The following is a 20,464-nucleotide window of genomic DNA, read 5'->3' on the forward strand; positions in this document are numbered from 1 at the left end:
CTGAGATGGTAAAACCCAGCTTTCTGGGCTTCCCTGGCTCTAATGATGGAAGTCAGAAGAGAGTCTCCCCAAATTGTAGCCTTGCCACTGTCTTCTATGTGGACCTGCCAGGCCCTCTCCTACTGAGGAATGCACTGGCTGCATTCTCTGTCAGGCTACTCATTCAGCAGCACCTGCTGTGTCCTCTGCCATCATGCAGATTTGCTAATTAGCAAGTGAAACACTTCTGTTCCTTTCTTAGTGTAGATCAGTAATTATCAAATCAGGGTACCTAAAAACTACTGCTGGGGTTAAAGTACTAAAACTGTACTCTGGGGGGGCTGACTGTTAAGCTCTGAGTAAATGTGTTTGTTGAGTTCATAGAAGGTAATGAAATGTGTGGTACTCATTAAATTTTAGGATTTATTTGTTTATTTATTTATTTATTTTTTTATTTTTGAGCCCTTTTTCTGTAGCCCAGGTTGGCTTCAAACTCCATATGTAGCCAAGAATGACCTTGAATTCCCGATTCTCTTGCCTCCATGTCCTTGGTGCTGAGGTTACTGGCATGTGCCACCATGCTTGCTTTTTACCATGCTGGGGAGTGAACTGGGAGCTCTGTACCTGTTGGGTTAGCACTCTCCTATCTGAGTCAGCTCCCAGTATTCCTACTCTTAAATGTGTTGTTTTGAAAATTGCTTGTTTGACTAGAATTAACTCTTTTCTCTTTTAGGTGTTGCTGTACGATCTCCGCTCGGACAAGCCATTGCTAGTTAAGGATCACCAGTACGGGCTGCCCATTAAGTCAGTTCATTTCCAGAACTCATTAGATTTGGTCTTGTCTTCAGACTCCAGAATTGTCAAAATGTGGAACAGGAACTCGGTACGTACTTCCTGTTGATGGTGCTTCCCGTTTTCCTCGACTCGTCCCAGTGCCTCTTTTTTTCCCGTTGTGTTTTGGAGGCCTTTAGAAAGGGTGCTGAATCTGAGAACCAGCAGGTTCCACTTTAGGGCAGGGCACATCTGTGTTCCAGCAAAGCTGACCGGAGCCTGTTTTCAATATATACACTAATTCTATAGGCCCAAAAGTGTTCCTTTAAAAACAATCCTGAGATGGCACTGGGCAGGAGCTGCCCTCTTGCACTCACTGCCTAGGGCAGGTGCTGGGTCCTATGGGCACCTGCTTTGTGTGTTTGGGGCAGAGGGATACCAGCGGCTCAGTCACAGTCCAGCTACCGGTCACTCCGGCTTTTCTAGCCAGTACTTTAGGTTTTTTAAATTTTGCATTTTTGGAGCTAGAGAGATGGGTCAGTGGTTATGAGTACCAGCTGCTCTTCCAGAGGGCCCAGGTTCAATTCCTCACATCCACATGACAGCTCATAGCTTTCTGTAACTTCAGTCCCAGAGAGTCAGACGCCCTCTCTTCTGGAACCCCCAAGCACTGTTGCATAGTCATACATTCAGGTTAACACTCATACACATGAAAATAAGTCTGAAGATTGTATTTTTAAGTTTTGCATTTTTGTGTCCAGAAGTGATGACCTTGCTTTCTGTATTCTCTGGCTCCATCATGGTGTTCACAGCTCTTGAGATGTAGCCATTCCAGTGACTTGAGAGAAGTGGACCAGCTTACAGCATTTCTGAATTCTTAGAAATATTACCCTGGTGTTTTCAGGGGTATTGATTATGTTTTCTGCTGTGTAGAATTTGAGTTTGAGGGGTTTGAGGGTTCTTGGGGGAACTGGGATATCTTAGACGATAGTTTTTCTTGCAATCCTGACTAATGGAAAAATGATTTAACTGGATAGAGTGCTGATTGTTTTTAATTGTGTATACATTTTATTTAGAGGTAGTCTCACTATGCCTGGAACTCATTATGGAACTCGGGCCAGCCTCAAACTCGCCATCCTACGTCTGCTTTCTGAATGCTGGGATTATAGCTATGTGCTACAGCTGATTCTTATTTCTGAAAACTTCCAAGAGACTGTAAAGAACGTGTTCCCTTGACCGGGCTTCCATCCTGCTTAAGCTAGTGACAATTCAGTCTGGATATGTCCTTGCAGACCCCTGTGCTCCAGGGTTCTGTGACAGCCTTTTATCGCTGTTGTCTCTGTTGTTCTGTGTACTCCATGACATCAAGGTTTTGATCTCTTTCTTTTCCTTGCCCTCCCCTTCCCACTTGAGTGGGAGATAGCTGGGCGAGTTTTACTGCCCTGATGAGCAAGAACTTGGCTACTGTGTTTCATGAACCATGAAATAACCATCCTGCCTGGGCTTCAGCTCCGCCCACCTCTGCCCTGGCAGTACCACATCCTGCTGTCAGTCTTCTGGACATGACTTATGGCTGCAGGAGCTGGCACAACTTGTCAGCATCCCCACTTGAAGACATCATGCCTTAATTACAGCAATCAATTTTTATTTTGGCACTTTTTGTTTCTTAAGACTAAATGCTTCCTCTTGACTAACAGATTACCTGGCTCTGTGTGACCTGCTTTCCTTGTTTATCTTTCTCCTTGTCTTCTCCACGCCTACCCCCTTCTGGGTATTTTTCTCCACCACCACCCCACGTTTTTTTGGGGGGGGGGCTTTTTTCCAGACAGGGTTTCTCTGTGTAGTCCTAGCTCTTCTGGAATCAGCTCTGTAGACCATGCTGGCCTCGAACCCACAAAGATCCACCTGCCTCTGCCTCCAGAGTGCTTGGATTAAAGGCATGTGCCACCACTGTGCGGCCCCTTCTCTTAAGTTTGAATAGTAGTAGGGTAGGATGTTTTAGCCTTGGAAGTGTGGTGGTGACTGGTACTTTGTATTCACAGGATTCCCTGTTCTTTACTGCTACACAGTTCACCTCTAACTCTTGTCATCTGCTGTGCACCTGCTTCTCTCAGACATTTAGTCTTCTGTTTTGTTTTGAAGAGCTTGACTGTGCCACAGTTTCTTCATTTCTAAAATGAGAATATCTGATATGCCAATAAGACAAATAGGATTTTTCAGTATGAGTTCTTTCAGTTGGGTTATTTCTTTTGTGTAGCACTAGGTGGGTTGTGTCTCTATTTTATTTTCCTTATGTTACCATTGCTAAAAAGCTGTCTTTGATGATCCCAGTGATTCGTGTGTGCTTGCTGTTTTAGGGGAAAATATTTACTTCATTGGAGCCAGAACATGACCTGAATGACGTTTGCCTGTATCCCAACTCAGGTAGGTACTCAGTTCTTGTGTTGGAGTTTTAAGCTGTATTTGCTTCCTAAACTCACATTTGGCCTGGTCAGGACAGTTCCTGAGTTTTCATGCACTTGGAAGAGGGAAGAGCAGGAAGTGGTGAGGATGATTCAGAAAGGGGCACTCTTCATGACTCAGTGCTCGGCCCGCCTAGCTATGAGTAGAAACTGGTAACAAAATGCGGGTAGGCGGCAGGTGAAGAGCTGTTTTGGTGTATTCTTTTATGTGATTAGTAATAGCATGGGGAAATTGAGGTTAGGGATTTGGAGGAGGCTGCAGTCACCCGGTAATACTGATGGTTATAAAGGTTTTGGGATATTTTGCATCACGTACTGCTCAGAAAATTATATGATGGGTTTCAGAATCCAGGAACACATTCAGAGCAGATCCCAATGCGGTCTGAGAGGGTGAGAACCCTCCCCATCTCAGGCCATGTCCTCTGAGGACAGGCACACAGAGTTCTGCTGACAGGAATGTCTCATGGTGCTCGTGGCAATAGTACCAAGCCAGAGCCTCAGAGGGCAGGCACAGGAGGCTGTCAGGGACATTTATTGAAGGAGATGAGAATGGCTTTGTGGGTGAGGTGATTCACCGAGAGAGAACACAGCATCAGAAGACTAACTAGGAGGGCTATGGCAGGGCTAAAGTGACCTGAGTGCTTGAGCTCCATCTGTCACCAGAAGGCCCACACAGATGAAGCTGGGCTGGCTTGAACTGCAGTGCCTGGGAAGTCGTGTTCTGAGTTGAGGTAGCAAGCTCATTTGACATCTACGTATTAAGCAGTGACAGGAGAGGCCTAGTGTCTGTTTGCCACAGGCCAACATCCAAATCTACCTGGTACACCATAGCATAACTGATGTGGCAGGCCCTGCACTGACCACTGGTCAGCACCTGATGCACTATAGCATAGGTGGTCTCTGGGTAAGCAGGTGTGCTGAGAGAATGCTCTTAGACAAGTTTGCAAATGGATCATTGAAGCAGTGGGTGTGGTCACCACGGGATGCGTGACACTGTACATGGTAGGAACCATTCTGTTAAGAGCGATGGAGAGAAAGTCAACGGAGGACTTGACAGGGTTGGACACAGTAGAGAAGCACTGGCGTTGTGACCATGGGTAGAATCTGAGGCAATCTGTGCTTGCAGCTTGGGCCTGGAAGGAAGAGCAGACTCGCTGCCATTTTCAGTCTGTGTGCAGAAATGGAAGGTTGTCACTTACTTACTATAGCCTATGTAGTCAGTGACCCACAATTTGTTTTTCTCTGTCTAGCTTTTGAGTTTATTTTTTTTTTGTGTGTAGCGTGTGAGTCTCCCTATGTGTTTCAGCAGCTCCCCTGAAGTACAACTTGTGGCCCAGCCTGCTTTCAGACTCGGGCTTTTCCTTCTGGGTACTGGGGCTGTAGGCAGGCAGTGTCACAGTGGGCTCCATGAGAGGTCATAGCAGTTGTGTAGTCTACCAGGGTTACTTGCCTGGCTGGTATATGGCCTGGCCTTGGCTAGAGTCTTCTGAAAGTGACTCCAGTTATATGCTGTTAGGGAAGGGAGGTGGGTGATTCGCATGTCATCTGTAAGAATGGTGGATGCGGATGGATGTGAAGTGACTTATGCAGAGGTGAGAGGAAGGCGCTGAGGTCCTAGGTGAGGTAATGGAATGACCTAATGTGGATTCTGGGCTACAGAGGCAGGTCAGTGAGGGGGAGTGGGGAGGAGAGAGGCTGGCGGGGATGGGACAGTCTGAAAGGGTGGCAGAGAGTGATAAAGGACCTTTGCTCCAGAGTATACCACCCACCACAACCACTTTAAACCCCTCTTCATTTGTAAGGTCAGGCCAAACTTGTGGTAGAATTTCTGTCCCTTGGATATATGTGGTTGCTCCTCTGGGTGTCATTTAGCTTGCTTATTATCCTGTCCTGTACTTAGAGTAGCAGTGAAGGATTGATTGATTGATTGTGAATAATTAATTGATTGATTGATTGATTGATTGATTGATTGGCCTTAGCAGTGAGGTCCCCAAGTTGACAGAACTTAGTGAAGGCCATTGGCTCGATGGAGTGTGCTTAGGACAAGACGGGTACGGTGGCATATACCTTTAATCTCAGCACCTGGGAAGCAGAGGCAGATGAATACCTGAGTTTGAGGTTACCCTGGTGTACAGACCTAGTTCCAGGATAGCATGGCTACAGAGGAACCCTGTCTTTAGAGAAACCAAGAAAGAAGAACCACAGACAAGCCTCACACCAGACTGCAGGCTCTGCCTGTCAGATTTCCTTCCAGCAGGTCACCCATGTGGAGAGGATAAGTTTGGGGAATCTCCTTTACCATGTGTGGTTTGGATGAGAGACGGCTTTTTCTGTCAGATGACTTACAAGAGGCAAAACGGTTAGGTGTGTACCAGGCAGGCCAGTAATTGTTTCACCAGACCATGGTGCAGTCAGGTGCTGGCCTCAGCCTGCTGCCTTGGGCTCCTTGCTGTGCTCGGAGGCTGTGTTCTGCCCTTGCTTTACCAAACTTGTTCTTCCCTCTACTCTGTGCTGTGGTCACTGTGGTCTTCATCACCAGGTTCTTAATCATAGTTTAGAAAAGCTAAAAGCCCCTTTTCATATGTCCACATATTCATTTTTGGAGTAATTAAAGCCTAAGCATGACACTTTATAGTAATGTTTTTCTATTTGCAAGGCAGCTCTGAGTATTGAGAAATGATTTTGCCTTCGTGGTTCATTTCCTGGTCCTTATCTGGCTACTCAGGCAGCCCCTTGCACAGCTTCCATGTGTTGAACAGCCATTCTGCACAGGTCAGGGCACCATCAGGCAGCCCAGCTGTGGGACCTGGTGTGCATGCCTTGATGGCTTGTGTCTGAGTCCCACCCTGGCCTGTAAAGGCAGGATTAGAGAGGTTTAGAGCCATTGGTAGAAAGAGAAGAAGGTGATCCTTGGACTCGAGAAAGATCCGCCTTAGGCTTAGTTCTGCCCATTATAACCCTCAGCTTTCTCACCTCCAAGTCGCCATCTGTCTCCCCAGCACCCTCCAGCAGAGCATGGTGTGGCACATAGACACTGGGGCATTTGCTCATGGAGCCTCACTCATTGAGCTTACGTTCCCTCTGTCAGTGAGAAAGCTGATCAGGCAGCTGTGTCTCTGCTGCCCCTCTTCCCAGAGTGTCTGCCCTGACCCGTTCACAGTGTGCATGAAGCTGTGTGTTTCACTAACATAGCTGTCCAGTTGGCTAGCCAGCCCACTTGCCTGCCTTCCTTTCTTCCTGTGCTTTTCACCTTTGACCCTGTGCACATTTGTACTTTTATACAGTACAGTGAAGATGAATTGCTAGCAAAATGATAACACTGGGGATAACACTGCCCTTTGGTTTTGCTTTGTTCTTTTTTGACACTGCTGTGTTAAGCTGCCTACAGCTTTTTAAAGTTCCTTTCATTTTCTCTACTTTTTCCTCCAGCCTGGCAGCAGGTTGCAGATGGCCCAGGGAGCTCACCCTGAGTAGCACTGCTATAGAACAGTTTCTGGATTTGTATCTTAAGTGTGGTGAACCCTTTCCCTGAAGTACTCCCAGATGAGTTCTTATATACACCGAGTGTATGTGTCCGTGTGTGTCCGTGTGTGTGTGTGTGTGTGTGTGTGTGTGTGTGTGTGTGTGTGTTTATGTGTGTACATGCACAGTTTTGTCAGATCTCTGCCACCACTCACATCGGAGGAAAATGTCTTTGACTCCAGATGCTGATGTCTTTTCTCCCTCTGAACAGTTTTGTTTCTCTTGGGAACCATAAACAGCAACATTTTTGAGGAATTGAGTGGAAACACTGTCCCTAATTCTAGTCTCCTCACAAGGACCATTATTGCTCATTAGAGAAAGTGGCTACATTAACCCTATGGTCCTTGTTCTGCTCTTGGGATCACTGTTGCTGTTTAGTTTGACATCATATTAGAAACAGAAAGCAGGCTGAGGAAGGTGCATTTGTAGCTATACACAGATGGCAGGTTTGGTTTTCTTTTTGTTGGTGGTATTTAGACTATTTAATGGTTTATTTGATAACGTAAGAAACCTATTTGTTTTATCTGTTTTGAGTGGAGTTTTCACGTTCCACATTATATGGGCCGGTGATGTTTATTTTAAAGAGTCCCATGCTCACTGAGACCATATTAGAGCTTGTCAAGGATCATGCATTACCTTGTAGAGGACCGAGAAGATGATGGCTGTGTTCATGTGTAGTCATGAGAGGTGTGACTGTAGTACATCTTGCCACCTTAGAGGTGATGCAGAAAACTTGGGGGTACTTGCTAGCACTTGACACAAAGTAGCTAAATGCCTACAAGTGATAGATCTTGGTTTGCTAGAGTTCTAGGGAATCCTTTGTTGAATGACAAAGCTGCCCTCCAGCCTGGATTTGCTTTCTTACAACAGGGATGCCATGGAGACTAAGTTGACCTCTCTAGTGGTTCATTCTTTTAAAGTTCCCAAAGATGATTGTGGCACTCTGACATGTGTTTTGCCTGAATGTATGTGTGTACCACATGTATGCTTAGTTCCTAGAGTAGTCAGAAGAGGGCGTCAGATCCTCTGGAACCATGTGTGCTGGGAACTGAACTTGGCTTTCTGAAAGAGCAAAAAGTGCTTTTAACCACTGAGCCATTTTTCCCCGCCTTGACACGCTCTATATAATATTCCCTTAGTCATTTTGATCTCCAGTCGGCTGTGTAGTTCAATGAAAAAATGCTGATGCTAGGATCTTTTGCTTCCTTGAGTCCTTACTCCAAGAAGGGCACCTTCTTCTCTCCATTATTATTCTCCTACTGTGCATCTTATGCATGAAGCTGGAAATGTGCCAGGTCTTATGTAGAGCTGAGAGTCTCTATGGAACCTGCTCATGGCCTTAGCCCATGAAATTCACAGGTAGGGAGTCAGCTATCCTATGGCTGAGGTCCTGCGCCTAGAAAGGCAGCTTGTAGGTACTGGCAACTCAGACCTTTCAAAATGTAAACAAGTAGAAAAGGGTACTTCTTGTCATGTTTTTGACTTTTCATTGTGTTTGTTTTTAGGAATGCTTCTCACTGCCAATGAGGCCCCCAAGATGGGCATCTACTACATTCCGGTAAGAGCCAACAGTAGCAGGCAGAGTCCATGTGTGACTGGTTATGTTGACAGCCTCTGGGCTCTGTGTGGCTGTCCACAGACTCACTGTAGACACAGAGTGCTCTGCAGCCTAGTAAATGTCTCAGCATTCTGCCTTGCAAATTGTTTTGTGCCTTCTTACCACAGGCTTGAGAAAACTAGTAGTCTCAGACATGCTTTGTTGTTTGTTTTTCTGTGAAGTATTTCCGAATCTAGAACTTTCAGCTACTGACTAAGCTGAGGTCTAAATCAAAACTAAGAGTCTGGTGCTGTGCCAGTTACCTCACTGTGGTTGGTTTCTTTCACAAATAAGTCCTACATGAGAGAGGCCATCTTAGATGGCAAGGATTATCAGTGATGACATATAGTTCATAATCTATTGTGATGTCGTCATCCTTAAAGAATTGTTCTTCTGCACCAGGAGTTTCCACGTTTTACCCTTTAGTCTATAGAAGGAGAGAAAGGGAGTATGTTCTCTTAGGAAGTCAGCCTTCGTGTAGAGCTGGCATTAGCCATTCCGGGGTTTGCGGGAGAAGGGAGTGATGGGCCTTGCAGATGGGAGGATCTGAGATCATTGGACTCGAGCTGCTGTGGGCCGTTAGTCATGGAAATCTCCCTTGGAGTAGCTCAGCTGTGTGTGGCTTAGTTGTGATCACTCCACCTGCTGCTGAGTTCTGTGTCTTGGGGAATTGATGCCGCAGCATTCTGTATGTAGTGTTTGTTCTGAGTGATGATAAAGTGAGGCTGTTCAAACAGGAAGCTGTTGCTTTTCCTGCATTGTCATCCACTCCTCCTGCCCAGCCTCACAGACACCAGTTCCTTGTTCCCATGGGTTCACCCATCTTCCTGTGTTTGTGTTGTTGAATAAACCATGTGTCAGGCACCAAGCTGACTGTGTGTGTGTGTGTGTGTGTGTGTGTGTGTGTGTGTGTGTAGTTGTTACAAGTAATGGGGACTTTGAACACAAGAGCAAGAGGGGCTGATGGTAGCGGAACGATGAGAAGCCGCTGTCCTAAATCACAAGGCCCCTGAGTTTCAGCTCAGGAGCTGAGATTGACAGGCAGCTGTGCCGTGTTCTCAGTTCAGGTGGCACATGTAGCACCAGTTTGCACAGAGGTCTTGCTAGGCTGAGCACCAAGCTGCAGCTTGTCCTCTGCTTTCCTTGCTGACCCCTGTCTGCCCTGCTACTCTTGCACCGTTTGACTTTACTTGGCACCTGCTCTTTTCACTGCTCCTTCAGAGCAAAGTACAAGCCCCAGGGCTGAAAACTTGCTATTTGCCAGAAGATTAATATCAAACTTAAGTTAGGGCTCAAAGGCTCGTTTGAGGCCTAGAGAACCAGAGAGGTGTTTGTTAGGCCGTGGCTGCTGCCAAGTTTTGGAGGTCTGACGTGTGATTTGTGAGAACGTCTTATAAATGAGCACAGCCGTCCCCACTCCCTGCACGCTGTGCTGCAGAGAAAGCAGCATGCTGTTCTGTCAGCATGCTCCTTCTTGCCCTTCCAGCTGACACCATCTTTCTGAATACTTGGACTCTCCAAACTAACAGTTTCTGACATTAGCCCCCCGCACACTTACCCATGCTAATCCTTTGAGACCAAATGGGTTTCCCCTCATCTCCACCACACTTTCCCAGTCCTTTCCTTTGTCCTCTCTCAGGGGAGTTCTGTTCTGTTGTTTCCTCGCTTGCTTCAGCATCTTATGTGTCAGTAGTTCCAGAAACAGGACAAGGACAGCTATTCAGACTGGTTCTCCTCTGCAGGGTGGCTCAGTGTTGGGTTAGTCCTGCAGAGTAAACACCGTTGGCAACTGTAGACTCCAGAGGCAATCTAAGTACTCTGTGACACCCACCTCAGAGCCCAGCCCTGAGGCTGGTACTACAGTGGGCATGCCCCTGACTTCCAAGCCTCTGTGTACAGCACAGTTGCTGGCTTTGCAGGCTCTGGGCTCTGCAACTAGGAGCCCCTGAGTCCCAAGTTAGGTGCATGTCCCATACTGGATGTATATCATATCAGAAGAAGATGTATTGCTTGTTTTGAAAGCTATTTGATTTAGAAAACAAAAATAACTCAGTTAATTAAAGGTATGTATTTTCAATTTTGTATGAAATAAATTTAAGCTGTTATAAAGATTATATGAAATTCCACTTAACCTACCTTTTAATCTTGACAGTTACTTTATTTCAAAACAGTTTATTAGAAAAAAAAAAAAACGTGTTCTATACTCCCTATATCTTTGATTGCTTATCACATCAGCAAAATGTACTGAGTAAATATTTTAACACTATTTAGTTTAAAAATTGGAAGGTATTTTCTGGAATACCTAGGCCCTACAAATAGGGCAGAGTTAAAAGCTTGAAGGAAGGGGTAGGGATGCTAGGGAGATGGCTCAGCGGGCCATACTTGCTGTGCACTTGCTTGCATTCTTACAAGGACCAAAGTCTGGACTCTTAGCATCTGTGTAAATGCCAAGTGCACTGGTGTGCACCTGTAATCCTAGTGCTGGGCTGCAGAGACAGGCAGATTCCAAAGGCTTGGCTAGCCAGTTCAACTAGAAACCCAAGGTTCACTGAGAGACTCTAAAAAAGCAAGGTGGAGAGCGGCAAATGTGTTCCTGGCATTGCCCTCTATTCTTTATGTCTGTGCACTTACACACGCACACATACACACAGTCACTAATAGTAATGAAGTATGCAACTCATTTAAAGACTACTGGCTAACCTGCACTAGCACTTCTGTCTCTGGTAAATGTCATTTGAACTTGAGCAGAACTGACTTGGCACATAGAAGAGCTGGGTGCTCAACAGCAGAACCTTGTCTCAGTCTGTGTCATACATAAATATTAACCAGTGTCCCTCTTATAGATGTTATACAAATATTTTAAAATAGTATCTCCACTTTCAAGGTTCTAAGGCCTGAGGTTTGATTTTTGTCTATGACCATAGCACAAACCTGGGTATTGTGTGGAAAATAAGAATCTGGGAAACAATAGGCTGATGGATGTTTATTTGGGGAGAAATCACTTACACCAAAAACAGATGACTGCCGCAAGGTTCCCGTTCCAAGGATGCCTCTGAAAGCTGTCTGTCTCCAACCAGGAAGTAAGAGTGTGATCTGGGGTCCAGGACCCCATACGTAGTCCCCACAGGTCGTACCCACACCTGTCCCCATGCCCCAGTTGGGCGTGGTCAGTGCAACAGGTGCAGACAGGATGGATATCTCACTACAACTCTCCTTTTAGTCTAAAGAAAAGATTTAGGCTTAGATATAAAACTATATATAAAGACAGTAAATATCAAGTATGCTTAGGAGAAGGAAAAATAAGACCTATTGCCAGTGAGGTGACAAGAGCAAATGGCAAGAACTACATATCCAGTCCTAGGGTGAGAGCATAACAGAGATTACTATAGAGTTGTCCTAAGCTGGAAAGTTTAAGTCTTGTACCTAATATGTCTATCTAGGAAGAGAGAACAATAATTGTGACAGTCTAATCTTCAATCTCATCAAAGACCTGAGAAGGAAGATAACAATACTAGGGTAGGCAGGAAGTGTAGGCGAGCAGCTTCCAAAAAGTGCAGTGAAGACAGAAACAGCAGGCTATCTGGACAGTCAACCATCTTTGGCTAAGGTCTAGAGTATCTGACTGACCAACACAGAAGCAGGGAGGTAGAAAGTCTGTCTTACCCTGACTTGGCAAGGTTTAACAGTCTTCTATGTCTGTCTCCTGCAAGCACAGTAGGGCAGTATGTCCAAAGTCAATGGTCGATGTGGGGTCAGTTCTTTGCCCAAGAGGCCATTAGCCGAGGAGAGGATGGACTCTAGAAGGAGTGACATCAGTGCCCAACATATTCTCAGGAATAACTCGTGTGGTGCTGTCAGGAGCAATAGTGTCTCATGTCAACAGAGTGCTAATATTAAAACATTTAAATGCCATGTTCTGTAGGTCTATAAGTGTTTGAAGATCAAACATCTATGTCTGACTAATCTCATAGGTATAAGAAACATTGGTGAAGATAATCTGTAATACTCAGGAACATAGCTGTACAATTGGCTGGAAATTCCCAAAATAATTTAGCAAGAACAATGATTTCAGCAATATAACTATATATGTAAATCTCTAAAACAGAGGTAGAATTGGAATATCTTGACCAGAGATAGAACTATATAGTGCAACATGATAAAAAATATCCTAAATTGTATCAATATACAAAATGTCTTGAACATATGTAAAAGAATACATACATAGAATATGATGAAGATATTTGTGCACAAAACATCGTAAAGAGAAAGAATACCTTACAAAATATGACATAATATACAAATTATCCGAGAAAGGAATACAAACTTAATTTTACATAAGTTACAACATATAAGAATCTATAACAATGTAAGTTGTATATAACTAATAATTGCTAAGATAATTCACAAGAAGATAAGTTAATCTACCTATATCCCATCTTAACCATATCCTTCCCAACCATATCCTTTACTTATCTAAAAGAGATACCCGAGTCTGAGCATCACCTTCCATACCGAACCCTAAGCAGCAACCCTATCATAAATGCTGTGACATTGGTCCACAGTGCTTGGATAAAACAGCAGGAGTGTGGCCAGCAGTCTAGCCTCTGCTCTTCCTGGACAGCCAGACGTACAGACAGTCCAGTTCCCTTTCTCTTCAGCACACGTGTCACATTAGTGCACATTAGTCTTTCTCCATGGTGACCATGTCTCCATGTAGCTTTATGTAGTATGTGGACCACAACATTTCCGTGGGGCCGTGTCTGCTGCCTCTATCTCCCAGTGTGTCCCAGTGTCTGGGCCTTGGCTCTCTTTCCTTCCTCTCAAGGCCCTATGAGTGTTTGACTCAGAGCCTGCCTTTCTGTCTGCATCCCCAGTGCTTTGTGGCCAGACTTTCTCTCTTGCTTTGTCTTCACCTGACATGTGTCCCCTCATTGCTTGCCCTTGGACGTTTTAACTCTACCATGAGTCCACACAGAACCTCAGCAGCAGCCCTTGCCTGTGCTTGGCTCCCACAGGCTCTCCTAGAGTCATCATCTTGGCCTCTTAACCCTTGTTTCTTCTTTGTCCCATGTTCAGTCTGTTTTAAAAAAAAAGACAGAGTCTTCCTTTTATTGTGCAGGCTGGCTGTGAACTTGCAGTTGTCCTTACCTCAGCTGCCAGTATTCTAGGATTATGTGTGTGCACTGCCATAGCTGGCTTTGCAGTCTGTTTCCCGTACAACTAGATTGACTTTAACAGTAAAAATACAAGTGAGACAACCATAAATCAGTCCTATAATCTGCTTAAGACTGGTCCAGTAGATAATTTGTTTGCTCAGGATGATGTTGTGACTGCTTGTACAGTTTTCCATGTTATGTATGACAGGCAAAAAAAGGCTAGAGACCAGAGTCTCTGTCCCGTCTCACCCTGCTCAGAATAGATCTTGGTAAAGCCATTTCTACTTACAAGAATCACCAAATTGGCCAGACCAGATTGCCAGCCGAGCCAGCCAAAACCCAAACATGAAGTTATTAGAGAGGACATTGTTTTCTGTTTGGGTGGTGGCTTCTGGTGAGCTGGTTAGTTTCTGTTGTCTTGACACCAGCTAGAGTGACTTAGGAAGAGGGAACCTCGATTGAAGGATTTGTTTATTGCCTTTATTAGATTTTCCCATAGGCAAGGCATTTTCTTAATTAATTGTTGATGTTGGAGGGTCCAGCCCACTGTGGGTAGTGCTCCATCAAGCAGGTACTCCTGGATGGGGTAAGAAAGCAGGCATGGTGGCACATACCTTTCATCCCAGCACTTGGGAGGCAGAAGCAGGCAGGTGGGTCTCTGAATTCAAAGCCAGTGTTGTTTCCATGGCGAGTTCTAAGCTGGAGAGTGCTACATGGTGAGACCTTGTCTCAGAAAGAAAGGAAGAGAGGGAAAGATAGAGGGAGGAGGGAAGAAAGGTAACCAAGCAAGCCTTGAACAGCAAGCCTGTAAAAAGCCTTTCTCCAAGGTCCTGCCCCTGCTTCTCTTGAATCCTCCCTGTCTTCCCTCCGTGTTCAGCTGTGATTAACCCTGTCCTCTCCCAGTTGCTTTCAGTCATGGTGTTTATCACAGCAATACAAAGCAAACTGGGACACCTGGGGACTGGACATAGGGCCTTGTACATGCTGGCAAGCGCTCTGCCACTGTACATCCCCAGCAGTCTAAACAGAAAAATGAAAATTGGAACAGAGCCAAGATCTGCTGCTTCCTTGTAGTCACCTGTGGGAGCCAAGGTGCATGGAGCCTGGACCAGCCTGAGTAAGGGGCATTTTAGGGGACATTTACCCACGTCTGTCTGTAGAGCATCTCCAAGAGACCTCCAGAACTATTCAAGAATAATTGTTCAAAAGTCTGTGGGGTTGACCCTTGCCCAGAGATAGTACCAAAAAAAAAAAAAAAAAAAAAAAACCCTTGGAAAATTTAACAACCTCCTAATTAAGCAAGGGAACAGGTATGTTTCATAATCAGATCCTAGGCGAAGTCTGGGGAGGTGGAAGTTCACATGGGTCAAGTTACGCCAATGGAAATGTGCAGGCACATAAGAAGCTTTTTCAGAGGTGTGGTGGGAGAGCTGACTGGCCACCAGACAGCCTCGGCAGTCATTGGTGTTGCTTCTGGCTACCTGCATCCCAGTTACAGAATGGATCCCATCACACTGGGGTCAGATCATCTTGAAAGGGATCTAGTGAGCACCTGCTCTCTCCCTGATGCTTTTGTAAGCAAAGCTTTGTTAGAAAGCAATGCACTCCAGCAATCTCACTGAGCACAGATGAGTGACTGTGAACAGACCACGTGGCCTTTGTGGCCTCACTACCCCACTGTGCTTACTTACCTGTTTCTCTATGTGTGTTTCTTTGTGTGTGTTTCTCTGTGTGTCTTTTCCCTGCACATAAAACATGGGGTGAAGGGAACTTGTTTCTTCTCCCCAGCACCCAAAGCAGTTTTGTCTCACTGTGGATCTTCTGTGTTGAATCCATGAACAACAGACACGTGAGAAGTCTGACAACCAGATGTTGGGAGCTCTAGACAGTGGCTGTATATTTTGACAAGGATGGTTTGCAGCGCTTTAGCTGTCTCTAGATCAGATTGACATTTTGCACTAGTGTTCTTCTGCTAGTGTTACTGGAGTACAGAGATGATGGAGCCTCTGTCAGAGCACACTTCCCATGGTCTGAGCAGCTGGGCTCTTGTGCACCAGAGGCACATTTGGTAAGATCTGATCAGGCATGCTGGGAGCACATTTGGTACGATCTGATCAATCTTGGAGTAGCTTCAGGTGATGTAGTGCCTATGTTTGGAGGTGCCAACAGATTTCTACAGAGAAGACTCTATTCCAGAGATTTGATGGTGACTCTATTTGTAAAACAGATTGATTCAACCCTTTTCTTCCACTGCCTGGGGGGCCAGCCTGCAGCAGCACAGGGCTCAAAGGGAAATCCACAGAGTAGCTGAACTGTGACTTTATTTGAGGGGGTAAAGGAAGAAGACACTCACACTCTTGATGGTTTCCTTCAGACCTTTTCTTTATTCTTCTGTTTTATCCTGATTCTGTGTTCTCTGTTCTCTTTTCTTATCTCTATCCAGAAATGGCCCTTCTGTTTCTCTTGATGTTTACCTTCTCAATGTTTTCCTCCTAATTCTCTCTTTCTTGATGTTTTCCTTCCCACTGTATCGTTTTTCTTCCTTATTCTCTGTCTTTATTTTTCTTCTACAGCTTATGTACCTGAACAAAATCTTTTAGGCAGTTTAGAAATTACAATGTGGTTACATTCTATTTTTCAAGTGAATTATTACAATGAATACAAGTAAAAAACCATCATGTTTTCCATTTCCCTTACATGATTAAACGTTTTACATATTGAAAAACAAATTATCCCCAAGAATCCATGTACATTCATACCCAAGCAGCTTGTTATAGATTAACAGAGTGTAAGCAAGCAAGGTATTCTTCTCAGCTAGGTCTTACTAGACCAATCACTTCATTACTCATCTTGAAAGGGAATTTTAAAGGAATCAGAGACCTAAAATTTTATACATGAAAAAGAATCAAAGAGTCAAGAACAGGCTGGAGAAACCCACAGAAACAGCTGACCTGAACAAGGGGGAGCTCATGGATCCCAGACGATAGATGGGAAACCAGCATAGGATCAACCCAGATTCCCTGAATGTGGGTGTCAGTTAGGAGGCCTGGGCATTCTAAGGGACCTCTGACAGTGGAACCAGGATGTATCCCTAGTGCATGAACGGACTTCAGGAGCCCATTCCATGGATGGATACTCCCTTAACCTAGAGACATGGGGAAGGGGCTAGACCCTACTCCAAATAACTTGACAGATTTTGATGATCCCTCATGAAGGCTTCACCCTCCCTGTGGAGTGGATGGGGGGTGGTCTGTGGGAGGCATGGGAGGATTGGAAGGAGAGGGAACTGGGAACTAGAGGAAGAGGGATCTTATGTAAAATAAGAAAAAAAATATTAAATAAAGAAAATTATAAAAAGAAAGAATCAGTTAGCTCTACTTTAATTCTTTAGGGTGCATAGCCACTTATCAATAGTTTTTTTTTTTTTTATATCAGGAGATTTGAGGGCAGAAATGAGTACAAAGAATTAATCACCACCTTTGGTCATCAACCGATCCTAGCAAGAAAGGCATGTCTGCATGTCAGCTAATAATAATTGGGCTACTTTGTTCTTGCCCCTAACCTTAGAGTTCCTCACTCAACTGTGTGCCTTTCTAAAACTTTAGATTGTCACTTGGGTTTTCACCTCAAAGCTTTTTCACAAAAGCATCTTAGTCTAACTTAGTTATTTTCAAAGCTTTGTGTCAGCTGTGATGCACTGTGAAACCTGTGAACACATCTCCCAAAATTAAGGTTAAAAAAAAATTTAAACTAGTTGGGCTAGTGGGGACTCAGTGCTTAACCTAAGCCACAGTCTGTGTGGCTCCTCAATAGAAACTCATGTGTTCTAGCTCTGTGACAATTCCTTGTTTTGTTTTTATCATCAAAACTCTGTTTAAATTAACCATACTATCAATTAAAAGCTTAGGAAGAAGTCATCTTTATAATAATCCACGGGTAAAAATGCCCAGTAGAACGGGATGTTTTCATGAGATAAACAGGCAGTGGGGATCTCCCTACACACATTCACACCATGCCAGATGCCAGTGGCCGACACGTGCAGGCACAGCGGAAACAAAAGTCATTCTAGGGCCTATGGTCAGGGGACTTGCCTATCCAAGATTCACCCAGTACGGATTTGCCTCCTGGTGAGCTGACACCTGAACTTCATTTGCCACCTGCGGCTCCTCTGGCATGGACACCTGCACTTTTCTTATGAAACTACAAAAGGAAACTGAGAGCCAAGGCTATGTGACTTTTGTTGTCTGTAAGGATATGTAACCTTTGCTGTTGTTCATAAGGATATGTAGCTTTTGCTATCATCTGTAAGAATTTGTAGTTTTTGCTGTTGTCTGAAAGGATATATAGCTTTTGCTGTCTGTAAGGATATGTAGTTTTTGCTGTCTATAAGAATATGTAGTTTTTGCTGTTTGAAAGGATATGTAGTTTTTGCTCTCTGTAAGAATATGTATTTTGCTTTTGTCTGAAAGGATTTGTAGCTTTTGCTGTCTGTGAGGATATGTAGCTTTTGCTGTCTGTAAGGATATGTAGTTTTGCTTTTGTCTGAAAGGATTTGTAGCCTTTGCTCTCTGTTGATTGAAGTTTCTGCAAAAGTTGTTTTGTGTTCAGGGCACAGTTGCCACTGTGGTACATATGTGAAAGACTTTTCTTTGTATGTGGCTCTGTGCTATTCCTTGGAGTTGCTGGAAGTGCTATTCAGTCTCCTTCCTAAGATCTGGGGTTCAGTCTGCCTGATGGGCTCTGTGTATTTGATGCAGCTCACTGCCATCAACATAGGCTTAATACTCCAGAGAGCTTTCCAGATGAGCTGCCACTGGCACAGTAGTGTGTGCTGAAACTGCTGTCACTGTATTAGTGTGCATGCATATTGTGGAAATGATTGATGACGTTTTCCTATAAAAGGCTCATTGAATTAGGGGACTGTTGGACATGGTAACAGAAGTAATTTTGTCAGAATTGCTATTTTACAGGACTAGTAGCAACAGAGTCCCTTGGTTTGGGGAAGTAGTGCCATAGGCATTGTGCCAGCAAGCAGAGGATGTACAAGACAGGACAAGGCAGACAGGCAGCTGCTGAAGTACCCCCCGCCCCCCTTTACAGGTGGGTCTAGTGCACTTTGAAGGGAGGAGGAAGCTTTTGAAGCCCAGAACAGAGAGCAGGAAGGACTGTTTGAGGTCCCTGAGCCAGCTCCTTGATTTATAGCTGAGGCTCCAGCTTGTTTGTTCAAGGTCAGATAACCATTTGCTAGCTGGATCTAGGGGTGGTTTCCTTAATCTGTATCACTCAAGGGAAGGAGCTGAGATTTTAGAATCAGGTAGAGCTCAGTGACTACTGGCCTGGCCACTGAGTCAATTTCCTTGCCAAACCTGTTTTCTGGTCAGGGTGAGAGTTGGGAGCCAGAGCAGGCACTCGCCTTCTGAGCAGATAGAGGCTGTCTCTTGCTGCTCCCTGGGCATCTGTCTCGGTCTAACCTTAACTGGGAGAACATTTTCAGCAGAGAGTATTCAGCTGATTCCTAGTTTCCTTCTCTTTTGCATCCTGGATGGTGCTAGTGACACAGCATCATTGGGAACTTGGAGAAAATAGCTGTGCAGTTATTTCTGTTGTGTTCTGTGGTTGAGATGAGCAGCAAGACCAGGGAAAATACTGTTGTCTCCCCACATTCTCATGGTGACATCACACAGAGAGGGCCCCTGGTCATTTCAGATAACGGGGTTTTTGACATGACTCATCACTGGACACAAGTCATCTGCTTGTGTAGTGTTGTTCCATGAGGGAATGCTCCAAAGATTTTTAAAAGTTTGTTTGTGTTTGTGATACTGGGCATGGAACTTAAGCTCTCACATATGCTAAGAAGCCTGTTAACTGCTGAGCTGTAGCTCCGGTCCTTTTCCTATGTTTTATTTTTGAGCTATGTTCCTGCTAAGTGTCCAGGCCAGCTATGAACTGAAACTATAATCCAGACTGGGCTTAATCTCGAGATCCTCCTGCCTCAGGCAGCCAAGTGGCTGGCACAGTAGGCCTGTGCTACCAGGATGAGCTTGTTCTTTGTGAGACAGGGTCTTCCCATACTGGCCAGCTCTAGATCCTCCTGCCTCTAGCTTCCATGTGTTGGGATTACAGGCATATGCTACCACCACATTACCCATGACATTTCAGATTAATTTTCATGTTCCACTTGATTGTAGTTGCTTGACTTTAAAACCCACTGTCTGGATACAAGTTTACATTTTTAAAGATTTGTTTATTTATTTTTTGTACATTTGGTTTTTGCCTGTATGTATGTGTGTGAAGATGCCACATCCCTTGGGACTGGAGTTACAGAGAGTTGTGAAATGGCATGTGGGTCCTGGGTGGGAATTGAACCCGGTCCTTTGGGCAGCTGGTACTCTTAACTGCTGAGCCATCTCTCCTGCCCCTGAGTTTAAACCAATAGAATTAAAGCTAAGAAACATTGAATTTAATGGCTATAATAGACAGGGGGAAGATTTATAAGATTCAGTTCAGCATGGGCAAGGAAGACCTAGCAACTACATCTGTACAAAACAGTGGAGGGCTTTGTTCAGCTGCTGAAACCCAAGAGCCTTAGAGACTGCACGTGCATGGGATGTGTGACAAGATGGAGCAGTGAGGGGTTCTCCCGAAATCCCTAGTGGGCATTGAGAAGCATTTCTGGTATTTGTGGATTGGTGAACAATCAGAAGGAAGTTTAGAAAGCATGTTTTCTTAAAGTATGAATTCTTAAAGACAGCATGTGTGAGTTGAGGAAAACACCAGTGTACTGGACTAAAGAAATCCTCCATCACTGAGTATACAGGAAGAGCTCTCTGACCATGTGAGGGACAGACGCGTCAGAGCTATCAGAGCAAAGAGAAGGCAAGTTTGAATGGGAAAACATGATGATTCACTTTCATTTGAGTTCAGATTTGTCTTGAGAGATGGGTAGTTTTCAGATGACTTGCTGTCTAGTAAATATA

General features: G+C 44.7%; 1 protein-coding gene across 1 annotated transcript in view; it reads left to right on the plus strand.

Annotated features, from left to right (window-relative positions):
- Positions 1–20,464, plus strand: part of Nol10 (nucleolar protein 10) — a 73,682-nt gene that overhangs the window by 17,196 nt on the left and 36,022 nt on the right. Inside the window, exons 11-13 of the mRNA XM_051205944.1 lie at positions 713–862; positions 3,108–3,174; positions 8,240–8,292. Coding sequence (XP_051061901.1) covers positions 713–862; positions 3,108–3,174; positions 8,240–8,292 — 270 coding nt within the window. The remainder of the gene's footprint in view (positions 1–712; positions 863–3,107; positions 3,175–8,239; positions 8,293–20,464) is intronic.

The sequence above is a fragment of the Phodopus roborovskii genome, unplaced genomic scaffold (assembly GCF_943737965.1).
Source record: "Phodopus roborovskii unplaced genomic scaffold, PHOROB, whole genome shotgun sequence".
Lineage (NCBI taxonomy): Eukaryota > Metazoa > Chordata > Mammalia > Rodentia > Cricetidae > Phodopus > Phodopus roborovskii.